Source organism: Spermophilus citellus (assembly GCF_964194105.1).
Source record: "Spermophilus citellus genome assembly, chromosome: 3".
Classification (NCBI taxonomy): domain Eukaryota; kingdom Metazoa; phylum Chordata; class Mammalia; order Rodentia; family Sciuridae; genus Spermophilus; species Spermophilus citellus.
This window is the reverse complement of record NC_138184.1, coordinates 91518430-91537397: the sequence shown is the minus strand read 5'-3', so window position 1 is coordinate 91537397 and position 18968 is coordinate 91518430. Positions and strand designations below refer to the sequence as shown.

Here is an 18968-nt window from a genome sequence, read left to right as displayed (position 1 = left end):
AGGGAGGGGGCGGAGGGCCACGAAAGCCCAGGTGGTCGGGGAAGGTGCCTCTCTAACAGCCAAGGTACAGGAAAGGACCAACCCAGGGAGATGCAGGGAGCAGGTGGTCCAGGCCAAGGGCAGCCGCCAGCATCTCAAGACGGGGGCCTTAATTGTGGATTAATTAATTAATAGGGTTTTCAGCTGCAGTTGTCTCAACTCTGGTTTCAAACCTGAGTGACTGATGATCAAAGCAGCCACAGGTTGCCCCAGACCACCTGTGTGTGAGGTCCCCAGCAGGAAGGTCAACTCAGGGCAGAATGAACATTTCCAGGACAGAAGAGCATGGAGCACGTGGCCCTCCCGCGGGCCCACAGCACCCTCCTCTTCAGAACTGGAAGATCATCCATGACCCCATCCTCAGGTGTGGCCCCTGGGCCTTAGGTGTGAGCAGAGTTTCAGCCAAACACAGTAAACCCAGCCACCTACAGGCCCGTGAAGCAAAACCACAGGCAGTTTAACAGCTCTGGGATCCTGTCCAAGTTCAGCTGGGCAGTTCCCAACAAGGCTCTTTTGGTCCACCTGCACATTAAAGTTTGCCAATCCGGGGCCACCTGGGGACTCTCAGGGCAAAGCCAATTGACAAGGGGCTGGTTCCTGGGCACACAGAGCTCTGTCCCCAGCACACACCCCATACATTTCAATAAAACCCTCTCCCCTCGGCGCAGCACTGGGTCCTGACATGCACACAGATGGAGACAATAAAGGACAAGGGCTCCCCAGGAAATAATTCCACAGTCTCCACAAATGAAAAAGGGTTTACACAGTAGACCCCAAACAGCTTCCAGGGGCCATTATGGAAAGCAGGTAAATGAAATGCAGTTTAAGAATATTTTCCTTATTTAAACAACATGCACCAAGTGCATGGGAGAGAAGATGACACTCTGCTCCGTGACATTGGAGTGATCAAAGTACTCAAAGGGAACTTCTCGGCAACACCTCTCCTGAAGCCCCAGCTGCTCACCATTGCAAGAGGGACGATACCCACAAAGGTTGTCTGGCTGACGAAGATCTCGGAGACCACCAGCTCGCTCATGGAGTCCTCAGCTGGGTACTCCACCTGCCAGGTGATCTGCTGGGCCCCTGCCAAGCCACTGCTGTTGTCGATGCCAAAGTCCACTTGCAGGATCTCGTAGATGGAGCCATTCGCTCTGGAAAACAAACACATATTAAAGTTCAGCTTGAAGCACATAACTCAGCACAATGTCAAGGACACAATAAATGGCCCATTCCTCTTTGTCAACCAAGGGAATGATTGCCACCTTCCACACATGACAGTGTTGACAGAGCATGGCCCATGGCTGCCCATCTGTGGCCATACCCCGGGATGGGAGTCCAGGCTCCTCTGTGGACAGCAGGCTGCTCCTCCCTCCTCCGGATTCCGCCTCTGCACACGGTGCCAGCTCCCTCCCCTGCCCAGCCAAGGAGGAGGTGCCCACTCCTCAGCCAGGGCCACACGGGCCACATCCAGAACCCTGTGGTCCAGCTTCTCCATCACTGCAGTCACCAGGCACCTCCCCCTTCTGCCCCCTCCTTCCTCTTGGCTGTGCTTAGGGACAGTGGCTCAAACTGTCCAGGCTCTAGGAGTCGGGAGAACGGTGGTGACTTTGGGGCTCATGGGAGCATCAGGGGCCACTGTGGGAAAGACCCTCCTGGGTCACGTGGCCACCTGCAGCGGCTGTGAGAGGGGTAGGTGCTGTGGTGGGCTTTCATCTCAGCCCGAGTGATGAGATGTCATGTGAGGAGATCCCACCGCCTTCCTCCCGGCCCCCTGCAGGTGAGTGAGGAGCGGGGGGCGGGGCGTGGAGAAGAGAAAAGGACCCCTTGTTCTTGATACAGTCATAAATGGATGGCTCCTGGGCCCCTGTGGCTCGTAGCTGACTCTTGCATTGACGAGGAAGCCACCGAAGACAGTTGAAACAGAAAGCCACCCGCTCAGGCCTGTGAGTGACTCCTGTCCCCAAGCCTGTTTCCCATATCACCTTTACCCAGATCCCAGGAAGGGGTCGGCACAGAGGCTGATTCCCAAGGCCCCTAATACCCGAGTCACACAGCTGGTCCCTTCTCTTCAGGGGACTGTCTGCACAGAAACGGGCAGGGGCATCTCTCTCTGGGCCAACCCTCAACCTGTGAGGGAGGCACGGCACCCCACACCTGTCTCCTGTCACTCGTCCAGGGAAACTCCCACCACGGATGGCCCTCAGCATCGGATGGGGCACCCACAGGAGCATGCCTTTCCTCTGTGCCACATTCAGACAGCAATAGCATTAGCAAAACTAAATTGCTCTGACCTGACGGATAAGAAATGCTACCCAGAGTTGAACCACATTAGACTTCATATAAAATGGCACATGTGCAACCTTGTCCCCTGAGGTTTCAGTTCCTGGTTGCCTGACTCCACTGCTCTGGGCCCAAGGTGAGGAGAACATCAGGGTGGAAGATCTCAGCTCATGTAATCAGAAAGGAGAGGGGGGAGAGGGAGAGAGGGGGGGGGATAAGGGGAGGTAGAGAGACTGGGAGACAGGAGCCAGGGACAAGATAGAGTCCAAGGTCACATCCACCAGTGACCGACTTCCTCTAGCCACCCCATCTGCCCACAGTTACCACCAGTTCACTAGTTCTTTCAAAGTATTAATCCTTGATGTTTTATATCTGTAAAGCACCAATTTAAAAAACAATAAATAAATAAATAGAAGGAAGACCTGTAGAGTAAAGGAAGGGAAACAGGGGGAGGGAGAAGGAGGGAAGGAGGAAGTACTGGGGACACAAATGGAGCAAAATATATCCCCTGCATGTATGATTATGTCAAAACGAATCCCACTATTATATATAACTGTAATGCACTAGTAGAAACTTTTAAAAATAAAAAAAGAATTAATCCATCAAATGGATTAACCCACTGATTAGTTCCCATAATCTAATTAACTTCTCAGCATTCCTGAATTTTCTATCACATGAGCTTATTGGGGACCCCTCATATCCAAACCATAACAGTCACTCAGCTGTGGAGTAGTTCAGAGCCTCCTATGCACAACACAGCTGGGCGGTCCAGCTGAGCCTGGGCTGGCTGTGGGCACATGACAGCTAGAATCCTCAGATATGGTGCAAGTTATTTTGCACAATGGAGAAAATGTGTGCTAAGTAAGTTTTCCCGGCCTGATGAGATGACCAACAGTGACACACATGGGTCTCCCCATCAGGGGACCCCACTGACTGGACATCTACAGTGAAAAGGCTAAGAAAGGAGAGACAGAGGGCCAAGCCTGGGTGGCCAAGGGCCACAGGAATCAGGAGTCCAGCAGCTCAGCTCACGGCTCCGCCCCCTCCCTGCCCACCTCATCCTGGCCTGCAGGCTCTCTGGTCACAGGACTGCCCCCATCCTCCTGTCCCATCTCCTCCTACTGGGATGCCCCATCCAATCGGATCAAGTCTCCACTTTCTCTGGTCTTTACCAGAACTAGGAGGCTTCTCCCATCACCTCCTGGGCTCTCACCTTCCGAGGACCTCAGAGAAGCCAAGGGGGAAGTGGAATCCAGGGGGAGGAAGTGGGAGGCAACTCCATCTGGTCCGTTATTTGGTGCTGCTAAGTCTTCTCTCTGGTCCTGGGTGAATACAGAGAATGGCCTCCTGGGGCAGGGGTGGGGTCTGCCTGAGAGGGTGGCCCTGCCACACCTCAGGCAGTTCCTGCTCCTCCCTGACTTTCCAGCCTGAGAGATGGACCTGCCCCAGGAGCTGCCAGAGCCCAGAGGTGTGTAGAAGAGCGATTCAGTCAGTTGTTTCCATCTGTCTCGTGGTTGTACCTGGAATGTTCCCCAAAAGCTCACGTGTTGAAGACTTGGTCCCCAGTGCAGCATGTCCCGAGGTGGCCTTGGGGGACTGACTGGATCATGGGGCTCTAACCTCATCCATGAGTGAATCCACTGGATGGACTCATAATCTGAATGCACTCCTGGGAGATGGTGGAAACTGAAGGCAGTAGGGCATGGGTCGGGAAAGCAGGTCACTACAGGGGGTGCCTTGGGGACGACGTCTTGTCCTTGGCTCCTTCCCTCCTCTGCCATACCCTTCCACCATGATTTTCTGCCTCACCTCCAACTCAAAGTCATGGAGTCAGCCAACCCCAGACTTCTGAAACCATGAGCCAAAGCAAACTTTTCCTCCTTGGATTATTCGTATCAGGAATTTTGGTCACATCAGTGTAAAGGTGCTCACACAGCATTAAGGATTTTTTAGAGTACTTTCGTCAATGCAGAGGAAGGAGGCCACATGCTCTGTGGGGGCTGGCACACTCACTGGTAAGTCCTTCTCTAGGGAGAAGGGCTCCTACTGTCCAACAGCCCACTCCTGACCTGCTCTTGAGGGGCCTTTCAAACTCAGAGAAGGGTCTTGGGGTTCAAAAGTTTGTGCTCAAAGTTACGAGCACAACAGTCTCTGAGGGATGAAGATCCGAGTTTCAGCCAGGGATCGTCACCAGGCATGTTCTCCTGGAGTGGAGAGGTGCGTGTGCAGTGTGAATGAGTATGTGTGAGTGAGTGTGAGAGTGTGTGTTTGAGAGTGCGTGTGAGTGAGTGTATAGTGTGGGTATGGTGTGTGAGTGTGTGTGAGTGTGGGTGTGTCTGTGGGAGTGAGTGTGGGTGTGGGGGGTATGTTGGTGAATGTGTATGTGTGCAGTGAATGACCACAAGAGAGTATGTGAGTGTGTACATGAGTGGGGGGGTAGTGAGAGTGAGCATGCGTGTGGGAGTGTGGGTGTGCTGGGTAGGCATGCGGTGCCCCTGGCCCTGGCCCACAGCCTGCTCCCCAAGGGACCTGCACTCTGGGAGCCCAGCCTCCTGGGAATTCCTCCTGCAGCGAGGATGGTGCCTCCTCCCTAGGCCAGAGTGGCTGCAGCTCCCACCTGTCAAGGGAGAGGCGTGGGGCCCGAGCTGGTGGCTTGTCCCCAGGCCACATTCAGCCACTGGCAGCTGCATTTACCAGGGCAGCAGATTGCTTCCTAGGAGGGCAGAGGGCACAGGGTCAGGGGGCCTTGACTCCTCCAGCAAGTGTGTCTTTACATGGACTGTTTTTCCCCCACAGACTTCTAGATGGTTCTGAGCCACCAGGAGGAGGTGGTGATGTCCTTCCCACCCCCGGGAGTCTTTCTAGAAGTGGGACCACAGAGGCTGCCTCTGGCCTCAGCTGTTCTCTCTTAGGAGCGAGCCTCTTTCTGGGCATTAATATTAAAAATGAAGAAAACACGAGATAAACAGTGAACAATAATCACAGAACAAATGTCAGGGACAGGACCTGTGGGCTACTGGAGACTGAGCCTCCACTCCTCCCGGGACAGCGAGCACCTGAGGACGCAGTCATGGTGCCGTCACTGTGCCAGGTGGGACCGGCGTGGTGCTTGCAAAGCTGTGGGATTTCAGATGGTGTTTAACTCACTGCACACAAGAAGCTACAGCCGGGGAGTCCTGGGGCGGGTCCTTCTGCCTGGCTGGTAAGTGCTCCGAGGCTCTCCCACAGAGGCTCCTCTCCCACGGCTGAGTGGAAGCCACCAAAGCCCAGGCTTGGCACCACAGTCCCCTCAGCACCCCACCCTTCGCCTTTCAGGGTGGCGTGTGGAGCTCCCCTGTGCCGGGCACCCAGAGCTCACTGGTGGCCAAGAGGTGAGCCCCCGCACTAGTCAGGTAAATTAAAAACTAAGGCAAGTCTGCACCTTGATAAAGGCTATCATAAAATAGAAGAATTAAAACTTTTTAAGGTTAAAATTTTCAATTTTAAAACATTACCATTTATAAATACCATTTTTCATTTTAAAATAGCATATGAACTACAACAGGAAAGGGTGCTCAGGGGATGCCCGGGGAAGGAGCTGACATTTGAGATGAGACCCAAAAGATGGATGGAAGCCAAACAGATCCTCAGCAAATGTTTGTTGAATAAATGAGTAAATCTATTTTAAGCCAAAAAAAAAAAAAAAAAAAAGCAGGAAAAAAAATGTGTCCCAAGCCATCAGCACGAACACAAGGTGCTAAGTAAAAAAAAAAGAGCATCCTCAGAACGCCACCTCCTCTGCCACTTGCCGACTGCCCAGGCCTGTCCCTGCCTCCCCACCCCATCCTGGCCGGCTCTGCCACGGCCCTTACCCTCGAACGTACTGCCACTAGCTGATGATATCGGCTCTCTCTCTCTCTCTCTCTCTCTCTCTCTCTCTCTCTCACACACACACACACACACACATACACACATGATTTTTCTCCTGTTTGGCCCACTAATGTCTCCCCAGGACCTAGGACATTGCCTGGCCCAAATCAGCGAGTCAGACTGTGCAGCTGCACCCTGGGAGGCCTCAGGGGAACACGCACCAAGTGACAGCAGAGGGGCTGTTCCACAGGTGTCAGGAAGCCACAGACTGCCATGGACTGGGCCGCTTAAGGAAGGGCAGCCATACAGCCTGCTGTTCACGTCCCTTGTGGCCCCCTTCTGTCCCCTCCTGACATCCCTCCTGCTCTCAGAGCCCACCAACTCCAGTCTCCCAGGGAGGAAAGGACCAAGCCCTACTGCCCGCCCCTCAGCAGAGCAGAGGCCCTCGCCCGGCGCTCAGCCGCTGGGTTTTCATGCTGATCTGATGAAGGTTTCCCAGAGTCCAGCATGGAGTCCTCCTGCCACTCCTTAGAGGCAGCCCTCCCTCCGCACTGGCATGGTCAAGGCACCCTGCTCCCTCTCGGCACGCTCTGGAGGGCTGCTACAGGTTGAGGAGCCGGGCAGTGGTGGCGGAGAACACTCGGGAGCCCCGAGTTGTCATCAGCACATCACCAAATTGCTATGTCCATCTCCTTTAAAAACTCCACAGCTGTGCACTGGGAATAGTCCACGGAACAGGCTCCCCTTGCTGCATGGCTGGCAGAGGGGAAGGATAAGCAGAAACCCCGAAGCTGCCACTTGGCCTTGCTGAACTGCCCGTGGCCAAAGCCACGCTTCACTTAACTGTCTCCATGACCTCGTTTTTACACAATTTGAATTAGCTGTCAGTATTTTTTAAAGTGGAGAATCCACAACCAAGGACTAATAATAACAGGACTTCTTGGGGAGGGAGCGAAGGTCAGATAACGCTGTCCCACTCCCCAGAGGTGACGGCCAGCAAGGTAGCAGAGTACTGGCCACTGCCACGGCACTGAAGCTCTCCAACAGCCTGAATAATTTTGCTCATGTGTCAAATCCCTAAGTCCCTAGAGACATTGTGGCCTTAGAGAAAACACAGTCTGGTTTTGACCTCTAGCAGAAACCTCGTGAGCTGTGTTCCCAGCACACAGGTGATTGTTCATTGAGAATTCATCTCCCAGGCCCTTCCTGTGCATCCACTGGGCAGGACGTAGCCCAGTCTTATCCTGAGACCCCCTTCTCTGCCCTGGCTCTGGACTCAGCAGTCAACCACGACCTCACCTGGATAAGGGACAGCTCTTGGGAATGAGAAAGTCCAACTAGCATATTCCAAACTTGGTTTGGGCTGCTTTTTCAAAGAAAAATATAAACTCTAGGCAGCCATGAGGTGACCTATTCTGCCAGGTAGGTGAGACCTGAAAACCTAGGTCAGAGTGAAAAGAGGGACAGAAAGGAACAGACCATCTCAGAGCTTCTGGCGGATTCCCATGGTAGCTCCTTGGGTTCCATGAAATACCTCTTTCAAGTTAATTCCTGTTTTCTAAAAGCTAGATTTAATTAGAAATGCCCTCTCTCATCAAATGCCAACCCAATCATTAGCATATCTCTTTACTGCATACCCATGATCTTGTACCTAAATCCATAGTCTAATGACCTGTTATGGTTTAGATGTGAGGTGTCCCCCAAAAGCTCACATGTGAGACAATGCAAACAGGTTTTAGGAGAAATGGTTGGGTTCTAGCCCTAGCCTAATCAGTGAATTAATCCCTGATGGGATTAACTGGGTGGTAACGGGAGGTGGGTGGGGTGTGGCTGGAGGAAGTGGTTCCTTGGGGACAGGGCTATGGGGTATATATTTTATATCTGGAGAGGGTGGAGTCTCTCTCTCTCTTGGTCTCTAATCATCATGTGAGGTGCTTCCCTCCACTACAGTCTTCTGCCATGATGTTCTGCCTCACCTCGAGCCCAGAGAATGGAGCCTAGTGTCTGTGAGTTGAGACCTCCGAAACCGTGAGCCCCCAAATAAACTTATCCTTCCCTAAAATTGTTGTGGTCAGATCTTTTAGCCACAGCAGTGAAAAGGCTGACTAAAACATAACCACAGGTAAAGATGTGCTCACTGGGGAAGATTTCAGTGGAAGCTCACAGTCCTCAGGAAGAGCATCAGTGTCCTCTGCAGGTCCAGGTGGAGGGAGAGGTGGAGATCAGCTTGAGTGAAAGCCAAGGAGGAGCCGCCTGAGGAGAACTGTGGCACAGAGAGAGTAAAGCAACCACCTCACGTGACACAGGAGGGGGAAAGGAACAACACAACGAGCTGCCCACTGCCCAACCCTGCTCTCAGGGCTCCCAAAAAAAGGCCCCACCAGGAACTCAGTGGGAATTCAGAGGATCCCCAGGCACACGGGATGTCTTTTGGCACTGGACAGGGAAGGGGAAGCATCAATCCAGTGGAGGAGGAAGAGCGAACTGTCTCCAATATCCATTGTGCTCCTTCCAAAAACCAAACACACAGAGCTCTCAGCAAAAGCCTGAAGACTTCTGACTCAAAGCACTTAGAGAAAGTTCTAGACAATCATTAGCTGACCAGGAGATTAGCTGGCCACATTGGCCAATCATGAGCTATCCAAACAGAGATTTCAGGGGCCACGTGTGTCAAAGAATACACACACTGCAGCTTCAGCTCAAGAAATTCATGAAAAATTTTTAAATATATTTTTTAAATAAATGGTACTAACTACCAAAAAAAAAACTCTATAAGAGGAAAGTAATCTGATTTCCCTGAGTTGCACATTATTTTATTAAAATTCCAATTTCCAGCAAAAACATAGGACATGTAAAAATAAATAAGAATTATGAACCACATAGAGATGGGGAAAGAGTATTTAATAGGAATTGTCCCTTAGAAATGGCAGGTGTCATTCTTAGTGAATGATTCTTTAAAGATATTTGAACATATAAAAAGAACCAAAGGAAACTGTCTAAAGAACTAAGGAAAAAATTGAGAGCAATGTCTCACTGAATGGGAAAGACCAGTGGGATAGAGATTATACAGAAAGAATCAGATGTAAAATCCAAAGCTGAAAATAAGAACAACTAAAATATCAAATTCACTATAGGAGTTAAGCAAAACTTTTGCCTAGGCTGAAGAAAAATATTAGCCAACTCCAAGATAAGTCAGTAATGATTATTCAAAATAAATAAGAGAAAGAAAACAAAAGAGAAGAAATGAACAAAGTCCAAGAGACCAGAGAATGAATACGCACATAACTGGGGTCCTAAAGGAACAGGGAATAGAGAAATCAGTGGGGGGGGAAAGGCTATTTGAAAAACAACTTTCCCTAATTTTATGAGGAAAAAAACATTAACTTTCATATCCAACAATTGTACATAGAATAAACTCAGGAGAGATATATGCCAAGATGCATCATAGTTAAAATTCCAAAAGCTGAAAATATGAAGGGAATCTTTAAAGAAGCAGAAGAAAAGATACAAATCAAGTAAAGGCAGCATCAGTAAGACTGATGGCTGATTTCTCATCAGAAACCATGAGGCCAGAAGGTGGTTGGATGGCATATTATATTCAAAATGCTGAAAAAAAATAGATAAAGACAGACAAAAAGGAAGGAATGAGGGGATGGGAGGGAAGGACAAGAATTCCATGTCCAACAAAACTATCCATCAAAACTGAAGATGAAACTAAGACATTCCTAGATTTAAAAAAACTAAAATTAGAAATCATTGCTACAAGACATTCCCCACAAGAAATACTAAAATTATTTCTTCCAGCTGAATTGAAAGGACTCTACACAGTAAATCCATTATATACAAAGAAATAAGGTGTACCAATACAGTTGACCTTACAGTTTAATATAAAAGAGAGTATGAATTTTCAGAATAATTTTTTTCTACTAGCTCATTTAAAAGACAAATGCATCCCTGTCTTTTTTTAGTTTTCAGAGGGAATGCTTTCAATTTTTCTCCATTTAGAATGATGTTGGCCTGGGGCTTAGCATAGATGGCCTTTACACAATGTTGAGGTATGGTCCTGTTATCCCTGGTTTTTCTAGAGATTTGAACACGAAGGGATGCTGTATTTTATCAAATGCTTCCTCAGCATCTATTGAGATGATCATGTGATTTTTATCTTTGAGTCTACTGATATGATGAGTTACATTCATTTATTTCCATATGTTGACCAACCTTGCATCCCTGGGATGGACCCCACTTGATCATGGTGTTCTATCTTTTTGATATGTTTTTGTATTTGATTTGTCAGAATTTTATCAAAAATTTTTACATCACTTCTATTAACGTAATTCTTGAAATTCTAGCCAGTGCAATCAGACAGACAAAAGAAATTAAAGAGATACAGATAGGAAAACAACAACTCAAATTGTCACTACTTGCAAACAATATGATTCTATACCTAGAGGACCCAAAACATTCCACCAGAAATCTCCTAGAACTAATAAATGAATTCAGCAAAGTAGCTGGATATAAAATCAACACCCATAAATCAAAGGCATTTCTGTATATCAGTGACAAATCCACTGAAAGAGAAACTAGGAAAATCACCCCATTTACAACAGCCTCAAAAAAAAATACTTGGGAATAAATTTAACAAAAGAGGTGAAAGACCTCTATAATGAAGACTACAACATGCTGAAGAAAGAAATTAAAGAAGACCTTAGAAGGTGGGAAGATATACCTTTTTCTTGGACAGGCAGAATTAATATTGTTAAAATGACTGTACTATCAAAAGCAATATACAAATTCAGTGCAATCCCAATCAAAATCCCAATGACATTCCTTATAGAAATAGAAAAAGCAATCATGAAGTTCATCTGGAAAAATAAGAGACCCAGAATAACCAAAGCAATCCTTAGCAAAAAGAGTGAAGCTGGTGGCATTACTATTCCAGACCTTAAACTATACTAAGAGCAATAGTAACAAAAACAGCATGGTATTGGCATCAAAATAGACCTGTAGACCAATGGTACAGAATACAGGACATAGAGTCTAACCCACATAACTACAGTTATCTTATATTAAACAAAGATACCAAAAACGTACATTGGAGAAAAGATAGCCTCTTCAACAAATGGTGCTGGAAAAACTGGAAATCCACATATAACAAAATGAAATTAAACCTCTATCTCTCACCATATACAAAACTCAACTCAAAGTAAATCAGTGACCTATGAATTAAACCTTGTGCCTAATGGAAGTAAAAGTAGGCCCAATCTTTATCATATCAGATTAGCTCCCCCCCACATCTTAATAAGACTCCTATAGTGCAAGAATAAAAACCAAGAATCAATAGATGGGATGGATTCAAACTAAAAAGCTTCTTCTCAGCAAAAGAAATGATCAGTGAGGTGAATAGAGAGCCTACAGAATGGGAGCAAATCTTTACCACAAGCACCTCAGATAGAGCATTAATCTCTAGTATATATAAAGAACTCAAAACCTTAACACCAAAAATCAAATAACCCTATCAATAAATGGGCTAAGGAACTGAACAGACACTTCTCAGAAGAGGATATACAATCAATCAACAAACATGAAAACATGTTCAACATCTCTAGTTATTAGAGAAATGCAAATCAAAACCTAGAAGACCCAAAACATTCCACCAGAAATCTCCTAGAACTAATAAATGAATTCAGCAAAGTAGCTGGATTTACTCTAAGATTTCATCTCACTCCAGTCAGAATGGCAGCCATCAAGAATGCAAATAACAATAAGTGTTGGCAATAACATGGTTAAAAAGGAACATTCATACATTCATTCATACATTCATACAACCACTCTGGAAAGCAGTATGGAGATTCCTTGGAAAACTTGGAAAGGAACCACCATTTGACCCAGCTATCCCACTCCTTGGTCTATACCCAAAGGACTTAAAAACAACATACTACAGGGACACAGCCACATCAATGTTTATAGCAGCACAATTCACAATAGCTAAATTTGGAACCAACCCAAATACCCTTCAGTAGATAAATGGATAGGGAAACTTTGGTATATGGAACATTACTCAGCATTAAAAGAGAATAAAATCCATGGCATTTGCAGGTAAATGTATGGAGTTGGAGAATATAATTCTACATGAAGGAAGCCAATCCCAAAAAAACAAAGGCCAAATGTTTTCTTTGATATGAGGATGCTGACTCATAATGTTGGGTGATGGGAGCTTGGGAGGAATGGAGGAACTGTACATAGGGCAAAGGGGAGGGAGCGGAAGGGTGAAAGCAAAGGGGTAGGAATGATGGTGTAGTGAGTTAGATACCATTAACCTAAGTACATGTATGGAGACACGAATGGTGTGAAAATATCTGTGTACAATTAATCACTTGAAAAATTGTGCTTTATATGTGTAGTATGAAGTGAATTGCATTCTACCATCATGTATAACAAATTAGAATAATTTAATTTATTAAAAAATAAAAGACAACTGCATAAAGCTCTAATGATAAATCCATGATGATGATCATATAACATAGTAAGATAATTTGTCAGACAACAACAGCACAAAAAAAGAGGGGAAAACAGTGCTACATAGGACAAAAGCTTTGCATACTACTGGAATTCAGTTGCAAGTAAACCATAATGGACTGCTATAAAGTAAGATGTGGACTTTGACCCCTCGGCCAAATACCCACCCCCCACAAAAAAAAAGGCATTTAAAAAAGGCAACACTAGGAGATTAAATTTATAAACTTGAAAATATTTGTCAGAAAAGAAGGCATTACTAGAGAAATAGAGGAAGAAAAGACATAAAACAGAAAAATAGCAAAAAGGAAGGCATAAACCATGTTATCAGTAATTACATTACATGTAAATGGATTAAACACTCCAAACAAAATACAGAGATGAGCAAAATGGATTTTTTTTAAAATGCTCCAGCCAATAGATAGATTCATACCTCAAATTCAAAGACACATGTTAAGTTGAAAATAAAATAATAGGAAAAAAATACCAGCCACACTAACAAAAATAGGGCTGAGTCACTATACAAATATCAGAAAAAAATGGACTTTAAGACAAGAGTTATTACTATTGACAAAGACAGATCTTTTATAATGATAAGTTCATTAAGAAAATATAATAATTATAGGCATATATGTATCTAACAATAGAATACCCAAATATATAAACCAGAAACAAACAAGAGATAAATGGAAAATTCAACAATAATACTTGGAGGCTTCAATGCACTACCTTCAAGAATGGTTAAGACAACTGGGAGAACATCAACAAGGTGAAATGAACCACAGTATAAACCAAGCTAAACCCGAAAAACATCTACAGAACATCCACTCAGCAATGGCAAGGGCCTCTGCCTTTCAAGTGATCAGGGACTGTTCTTCATGACTGAGCATGAATTAGGCCACAAAACCAGCCTCGACAAATTGAAAGAGTTGAGAAAGTCATAAATATGGGAGCATTAAACCCTTCTAGGTAACCAATGAGTTAAAGAAGAAAGCACCAGAAATTAGTAAATACCAGTGCGAAAGCAAACCATATAAAATTTGAGGAATGCAGTGAATCAGTGCTTTGTGGTAAGTTTAGAGCTACTTAAGTTTATTTTTTTTTAAGAGGAGAAATTTCTCAAATCAATAACCTAACCCTCCACCACAAGGAATTAGTGAAACCAGACTCAGGAGACAGTATAGAGACGCTAGTGGAGATGCGTGAAATAGAGAACAGAGAGAAGCAGAGAAAGTCAGGAGAACCTCAAGTTGGCTTCTTGAACAGATGAAGGAATCAGCAGACCTCTGGCTAGACTGACCTAGAAAAAGGGAGAGAAGAGAAACTGCTATAATGAGGAGGAGAGCAGGACGTCACCACAGACTATAAGGAAATAAAAAGGCCCACAGGGAACCCTCTGCATAACTCTGGGCCTACACAGCAGATAACCTGGACAGAACAGGGGACATCCTACAGGGACAAGACCGCTCTGAAATTACATAATCAAACATTTATTTGTTAGAAAATAAAGAAAGTGGATTCGTGGACAAAACCTGACTACAAAGAAAAATCCAGAGCCAGCTGGTTTCATGGATGAAATCTACCAAGCATTCAACACAGAATCATCACGGATCCTTCACAGACTCTCTTCTCACCCCTGAAGAGCATCAAGGAACACTCCCCAACTCACGTTGTGAGGCCACCATTGCCCTGATAGAAAACCATATAAAGATAAAGAAAATTATGCACCAATATCTTTTATTAATATAGATGTAAAATTCTAAATAAAACACTAGCCAGATGAATCCATCAACATACAGAAATAATTCTACACATGACCTAGTGTAATTTATTGTAAGAATGCAAAATCAGTACGACACATGAAAATGAATCCCTGTAATGCGCCATGTTATTAAAATAGACCACCTTGAGGCAGCAAGCATTGGACAAGCCCTAGTTCACTTACATATTAAAGACACTCAACAAAACAGAAAGGGCAGGAAGATCATTAGCCTGAGGAGAGCACCTGGGAGAAATTCAGAACTCATATGAAACCTAATGGCAAATGCCAGAAGGTTTCTGCCCAATGTTGGGAACATGACAAAGACGTCTCTTCTCACTTCTGCTCAACATCTCACTAAGTTCCTTGCAGGACCACTGGGCAAGAAACAGAAACAAAAGGTGTCAAGATTGGGAGGGACGGACAAGGTGACACTCTCCTCATTCACAGGCCATGCAACATTCATATGGAAAATTCTAAGAAACCCACATACACATTTAAAAAAATCAGAATCAAAAATTAATTTCAACATGGTCATAGAAGACCAATATACATAAATTAATTGCATTTCTATATACTGATGATGAATAATCTCGCTATAAACTTAATAAAACAATTCCAATTACCATGTCAAGAAAAATGAAATACCTGGGGATAAATTTAACAATGTAAGTTTAAGACTTGTATACTTAAAACTACAAAATGATGCTAAAATGATTTATAAAAGACTAAATCAATCCTAAATAAATTTTAAAAGGTGACCTATGTTCGTGAATTAGATGACTTAATGGTATTAACATAGTAAATTTCCAAATTGATCAAATTCAACACAACCTAGAGGTGCCTTTTATGCATTAATTACAAGTTGATCCCAAAATCCATATGCTAATTCAAGTGGCTCAGAGTAGCTGAAACTATTTTTGAAGAGAAAAACAATGTTAGAGGACTCATACTTCCCAATTTCAATCTTTACTACAAACATACAGAATTCAAGAAAGCTTGGTACTAGCATAAGAACAAACAAATAAATAAATGGAAAATAATTTAATAAACCCTTACATTTCTGATCAATTGCTCTTTGACAGGATGCCAAGACAACTCACTAGGGACAAGACTGGCCTTTTCTACAGATGGTGTTGGGACCGTTGAACATTCACACAAGAAAAGCACGGCTCTGGACCCTGCATCACACACCTGCAAAGGCATCAGAGAGCAGGTCAAATGCCTCCTCGAGGTTGGAGAAAAATGATAAAAACTTTTGAAAGAAAACATAGGCAATAATCTTTGTGACCTTGACTTAGGCAACCATTTCTTAGACAGGAAATCAAAAGCATGAACACAGACGGGAGAGACAGGAAATCAAACTTCATCAAAATGGGAAGCCCTGGTACTTCAGAGGGAGCCGTCAGCCAAGTGAAATGACAACCCATGGAATGAGGGGAAACTTTGCAATCCTGTCACTGACAAAGGACACGTATCCCAAATATAAAGGATGCTTAAGACTCAACAAGACAAAGAAAACTATCCCAAGGAAAATTGGGCAAAGTATTTAAATAGATTTATTTTGACACTCGACCTTATTATCCACTAAGAAAATGCAAATGAAGACCAGAATGACATGTGACACCATTAAGATGTCTCTAATTGAAAGGCAGGGAAATGAGAACTTGGCAAGGCTGGGAGACGCCTGGAAGCCTCCCATTGTGAAGAGCAAGGCAATAGGGTGCAGCTGACGTGGAAAACATCCTGGCCATTCCTCAAAAAGAACTGAACGCGGTTTTACCCTAGGACTCAGCCATTTCTCTTCTAGCTACATCCCCAAGTGACATTAAGACATTCATCTACATAAGCCTGGTGCACCGGTGCTCCTGGGGGCATTGTCCATGATGGCCAGGAGGTGAAAACAGCACCAGTACCCATCAAGTGATGGGTGGAGACAGAGCGTGGTGCTGCCAGATGAAGGCATATCAGCGACCATAAGAGGAATAAAGTAGTGGCAAGGGCTGTTGTGCCCGCGAACCCTGAAAACAGCTTATTACATGAAAGAAGTCAGTCACAAAAGACCACATGAAATGTCCAAATGTCCAGGATGGGCCAATCTGTAAAGGCAGGAAATAGACTGGCGTCTGCCAAGGCCTGGGGCAGCTAGGGGACAGAGGATGGCTGACTGCTGGTGGGGGAGAGGTGATAACAGGGTTCTGGACCACACAGAGGGGACGACTCCAACAGATTTATGCACACACTAAAAACCCCTGACTCTTTAAAAAGATGGATTTTGTGACATGTTAATTACAGCTCAATTTTTTAATATAGAAAAAAATGAGAGGAGGATGAATTTGTGATTATTTTCATCCAGTGGTGAACACATGCAGCAACCTTCCACAGTTTATATTAAAATCTAAAACACTCAAGGTGATTAGAACATCTACCTCAGAGAAAGGAGGGAGAAGTGAGATCAGGAAGAGTGACATAAAGGCTCCAGTGATCTCTGTGACACACATTCCTTTTAAAATTTGAAGAAAATAAAGCCAGCCAGGAGTGGGCACAGGAGCGCTGCCATGAGATTATTTTCTACCCTTTTCTCTCATCAAGAAATATCTTCCTTAAAATAGAATGTTACCATCCTCGGCTTCCTCTTGCTCGATTTATTCTGGTTTTGCTTCAATCTCAAGCAGGCTCTTGTGGCACACGCATGCCCCACAACCCTCCGTGGACCTCTTGGATCAGCCCCAGCATGTCAGCTCCCGTTGACCCACTTCCAGACCCCAGGAAAAGGATGTCGTCCTTGTCTTGTTCCATTTTTTAAAAAATTTTAAGTACCTGGCAAACTGGGGTGAGCGGCTCCATTTCTGCTTACCAACATTTTCCCAGAGCTGAAAACAATAAATCCTGGTAATGAGCAAACACTTTGGGCACTGCTGCTTCCTGAGCTGCCAGACCCACGGCAATTTCTCACACTAACAATTCACCCGCTTCCAGCTTATTTGATTTTATCAGCATCACCGTGACAAGCCCGGAGACAGCTAAGACAATTGCCACAATTATATTTTTTCCTCTGTCGCTATCTTTCTGACAACATCCCAAACCCTTCCAAGAAATGACGGCTCAGGACCATCTTACCCCAAGTTCCTGATACAAGTTTCTCTCTCCCTCCCTCTCTCCCTCTCTCTGTTTCTTCCTATTTTCCTACTACGGGCCTAGGGAGAATCTCTTGTTATATAAAATGCCCAATGGATTGCTCCCAGGGATCAATTTCTATTTCCATGTCCTTGGAGAGGAAAAACAAGCCCGTGCTGACTAATGTGAGAAGTGAAGTGGCAGACAGGGGACATAAGCAAGTGGACAAGCATCGGATCTTGTTAACTCCGAGCAGATCCCAGGGGAAACATTCAGCATTTCGCCTGAGAGCAGAGCTGGGAACCGGATTTTGATTTATAACAAAATGCTAATTTTTAAACAAACGATGCATTCCCAGGATTCAGAAGGTGAAAGAGAACCGTGAAAATGTTCCTCCCCTGCTGCTCTGCGGACCCCAACAACCTACTGCGGACTCCAACAACCTACGCTACTGCCCTTGGACAACCAAAGTTATCAGTTCCCCAGGGATCAACCAGAGACCTCCTCTGTACCTGCAAGCTGGAGCGAGGATGACTCTTTGCCTTATTTGACACAGGTGGTGCCATTATGTATTCAGTTCTGCATCTAGAGTTTCGATCTCTGACTCCGGGTAAAGGAGAGCCCTGGCCCTCTGCTCGATGAGGATGGAATGGTGGAATGATCTGCCTAGGAGGGGACATCACAGGCAGTCACTTGGCCAGCCTGTGGCAGGCCCAGAAAAGGTCACTCTCCTGCATGCTGGGGGGGGGGGGTGAGCCTAGCTCCTGCCTAGGGCACAGGAGGCAAGGCCACACTGCCAGGAGAGCAGCACCCATCCACCACGCCTCTGGCTCCAGGTGTGCCCTGGAGACCCTCAGAAGCCAGTTCTCTCCCACTGATTTGCACATTTACTGAGGGACCACTGCCTCCCCAGCCCCACTCAGTTACATCCACAGATGGGGAAAGGGAAGAGCAAAGTCGTAAGTCCTGGCCACTCTGTGCTGTGCTGCCCAGGGCCACTCTGAGGCTGTGCGGGGTGGGCCTCATTAGCAGGATTTTCTCCAAACCTGACAGGCAGTTTGTCTCCCCCAAGTGAGAGCAGCGGCTAGCAAGACCAGGGTCCTGGGGTCATGCCCTGTGCATGTTGATTTCCTGGGCCCCTCCAGGTGGCCATGGGAGGTGCCTGTAAGTCCAGCCTCTGCAGCCTGGCCTGGTCACTAGGGCACTCTGGCAGCTGTGACTGCTCTCATCGCCAATTCATGCTGAGTCCTGGTGCTTTCCCTGCCGGGAGACGGAGGAACATCATGCCCAAAGAATCTCCCTGGGCTGTCCCTGAAGGAGACTGTGCCAGTCATGCCCAGGGCTTTGTTCCTTGCTGACCTACAAAGATCAGGTCCAAGATGAGCTGCCCAGGAACACTAGATCAGGAGGC

General features: G+C 45.8%; 1 protein-coding gene across 1 annotated transcript in view; it reads right to left on the bottom strand.

Annotated features, from left to right (window-relative positions):
* TMEM132B (transmembrane protein 132B) overlaps nt 1-18968 on the bottom strand; it is a 317079-nt gene that overhangs the window by 87400 nt on the left and 210711 nt on the right. The window contains exon 4 of the mRNA XM_081285511.1: nt 1004-1190. Within this exon, the coding sequence (XP_081141637.1) occupies nt 1004-1190 (187 nt within the window). The remainder of the gene's footprint in view (nt 1-1003; nt 1191-18968) is intronic.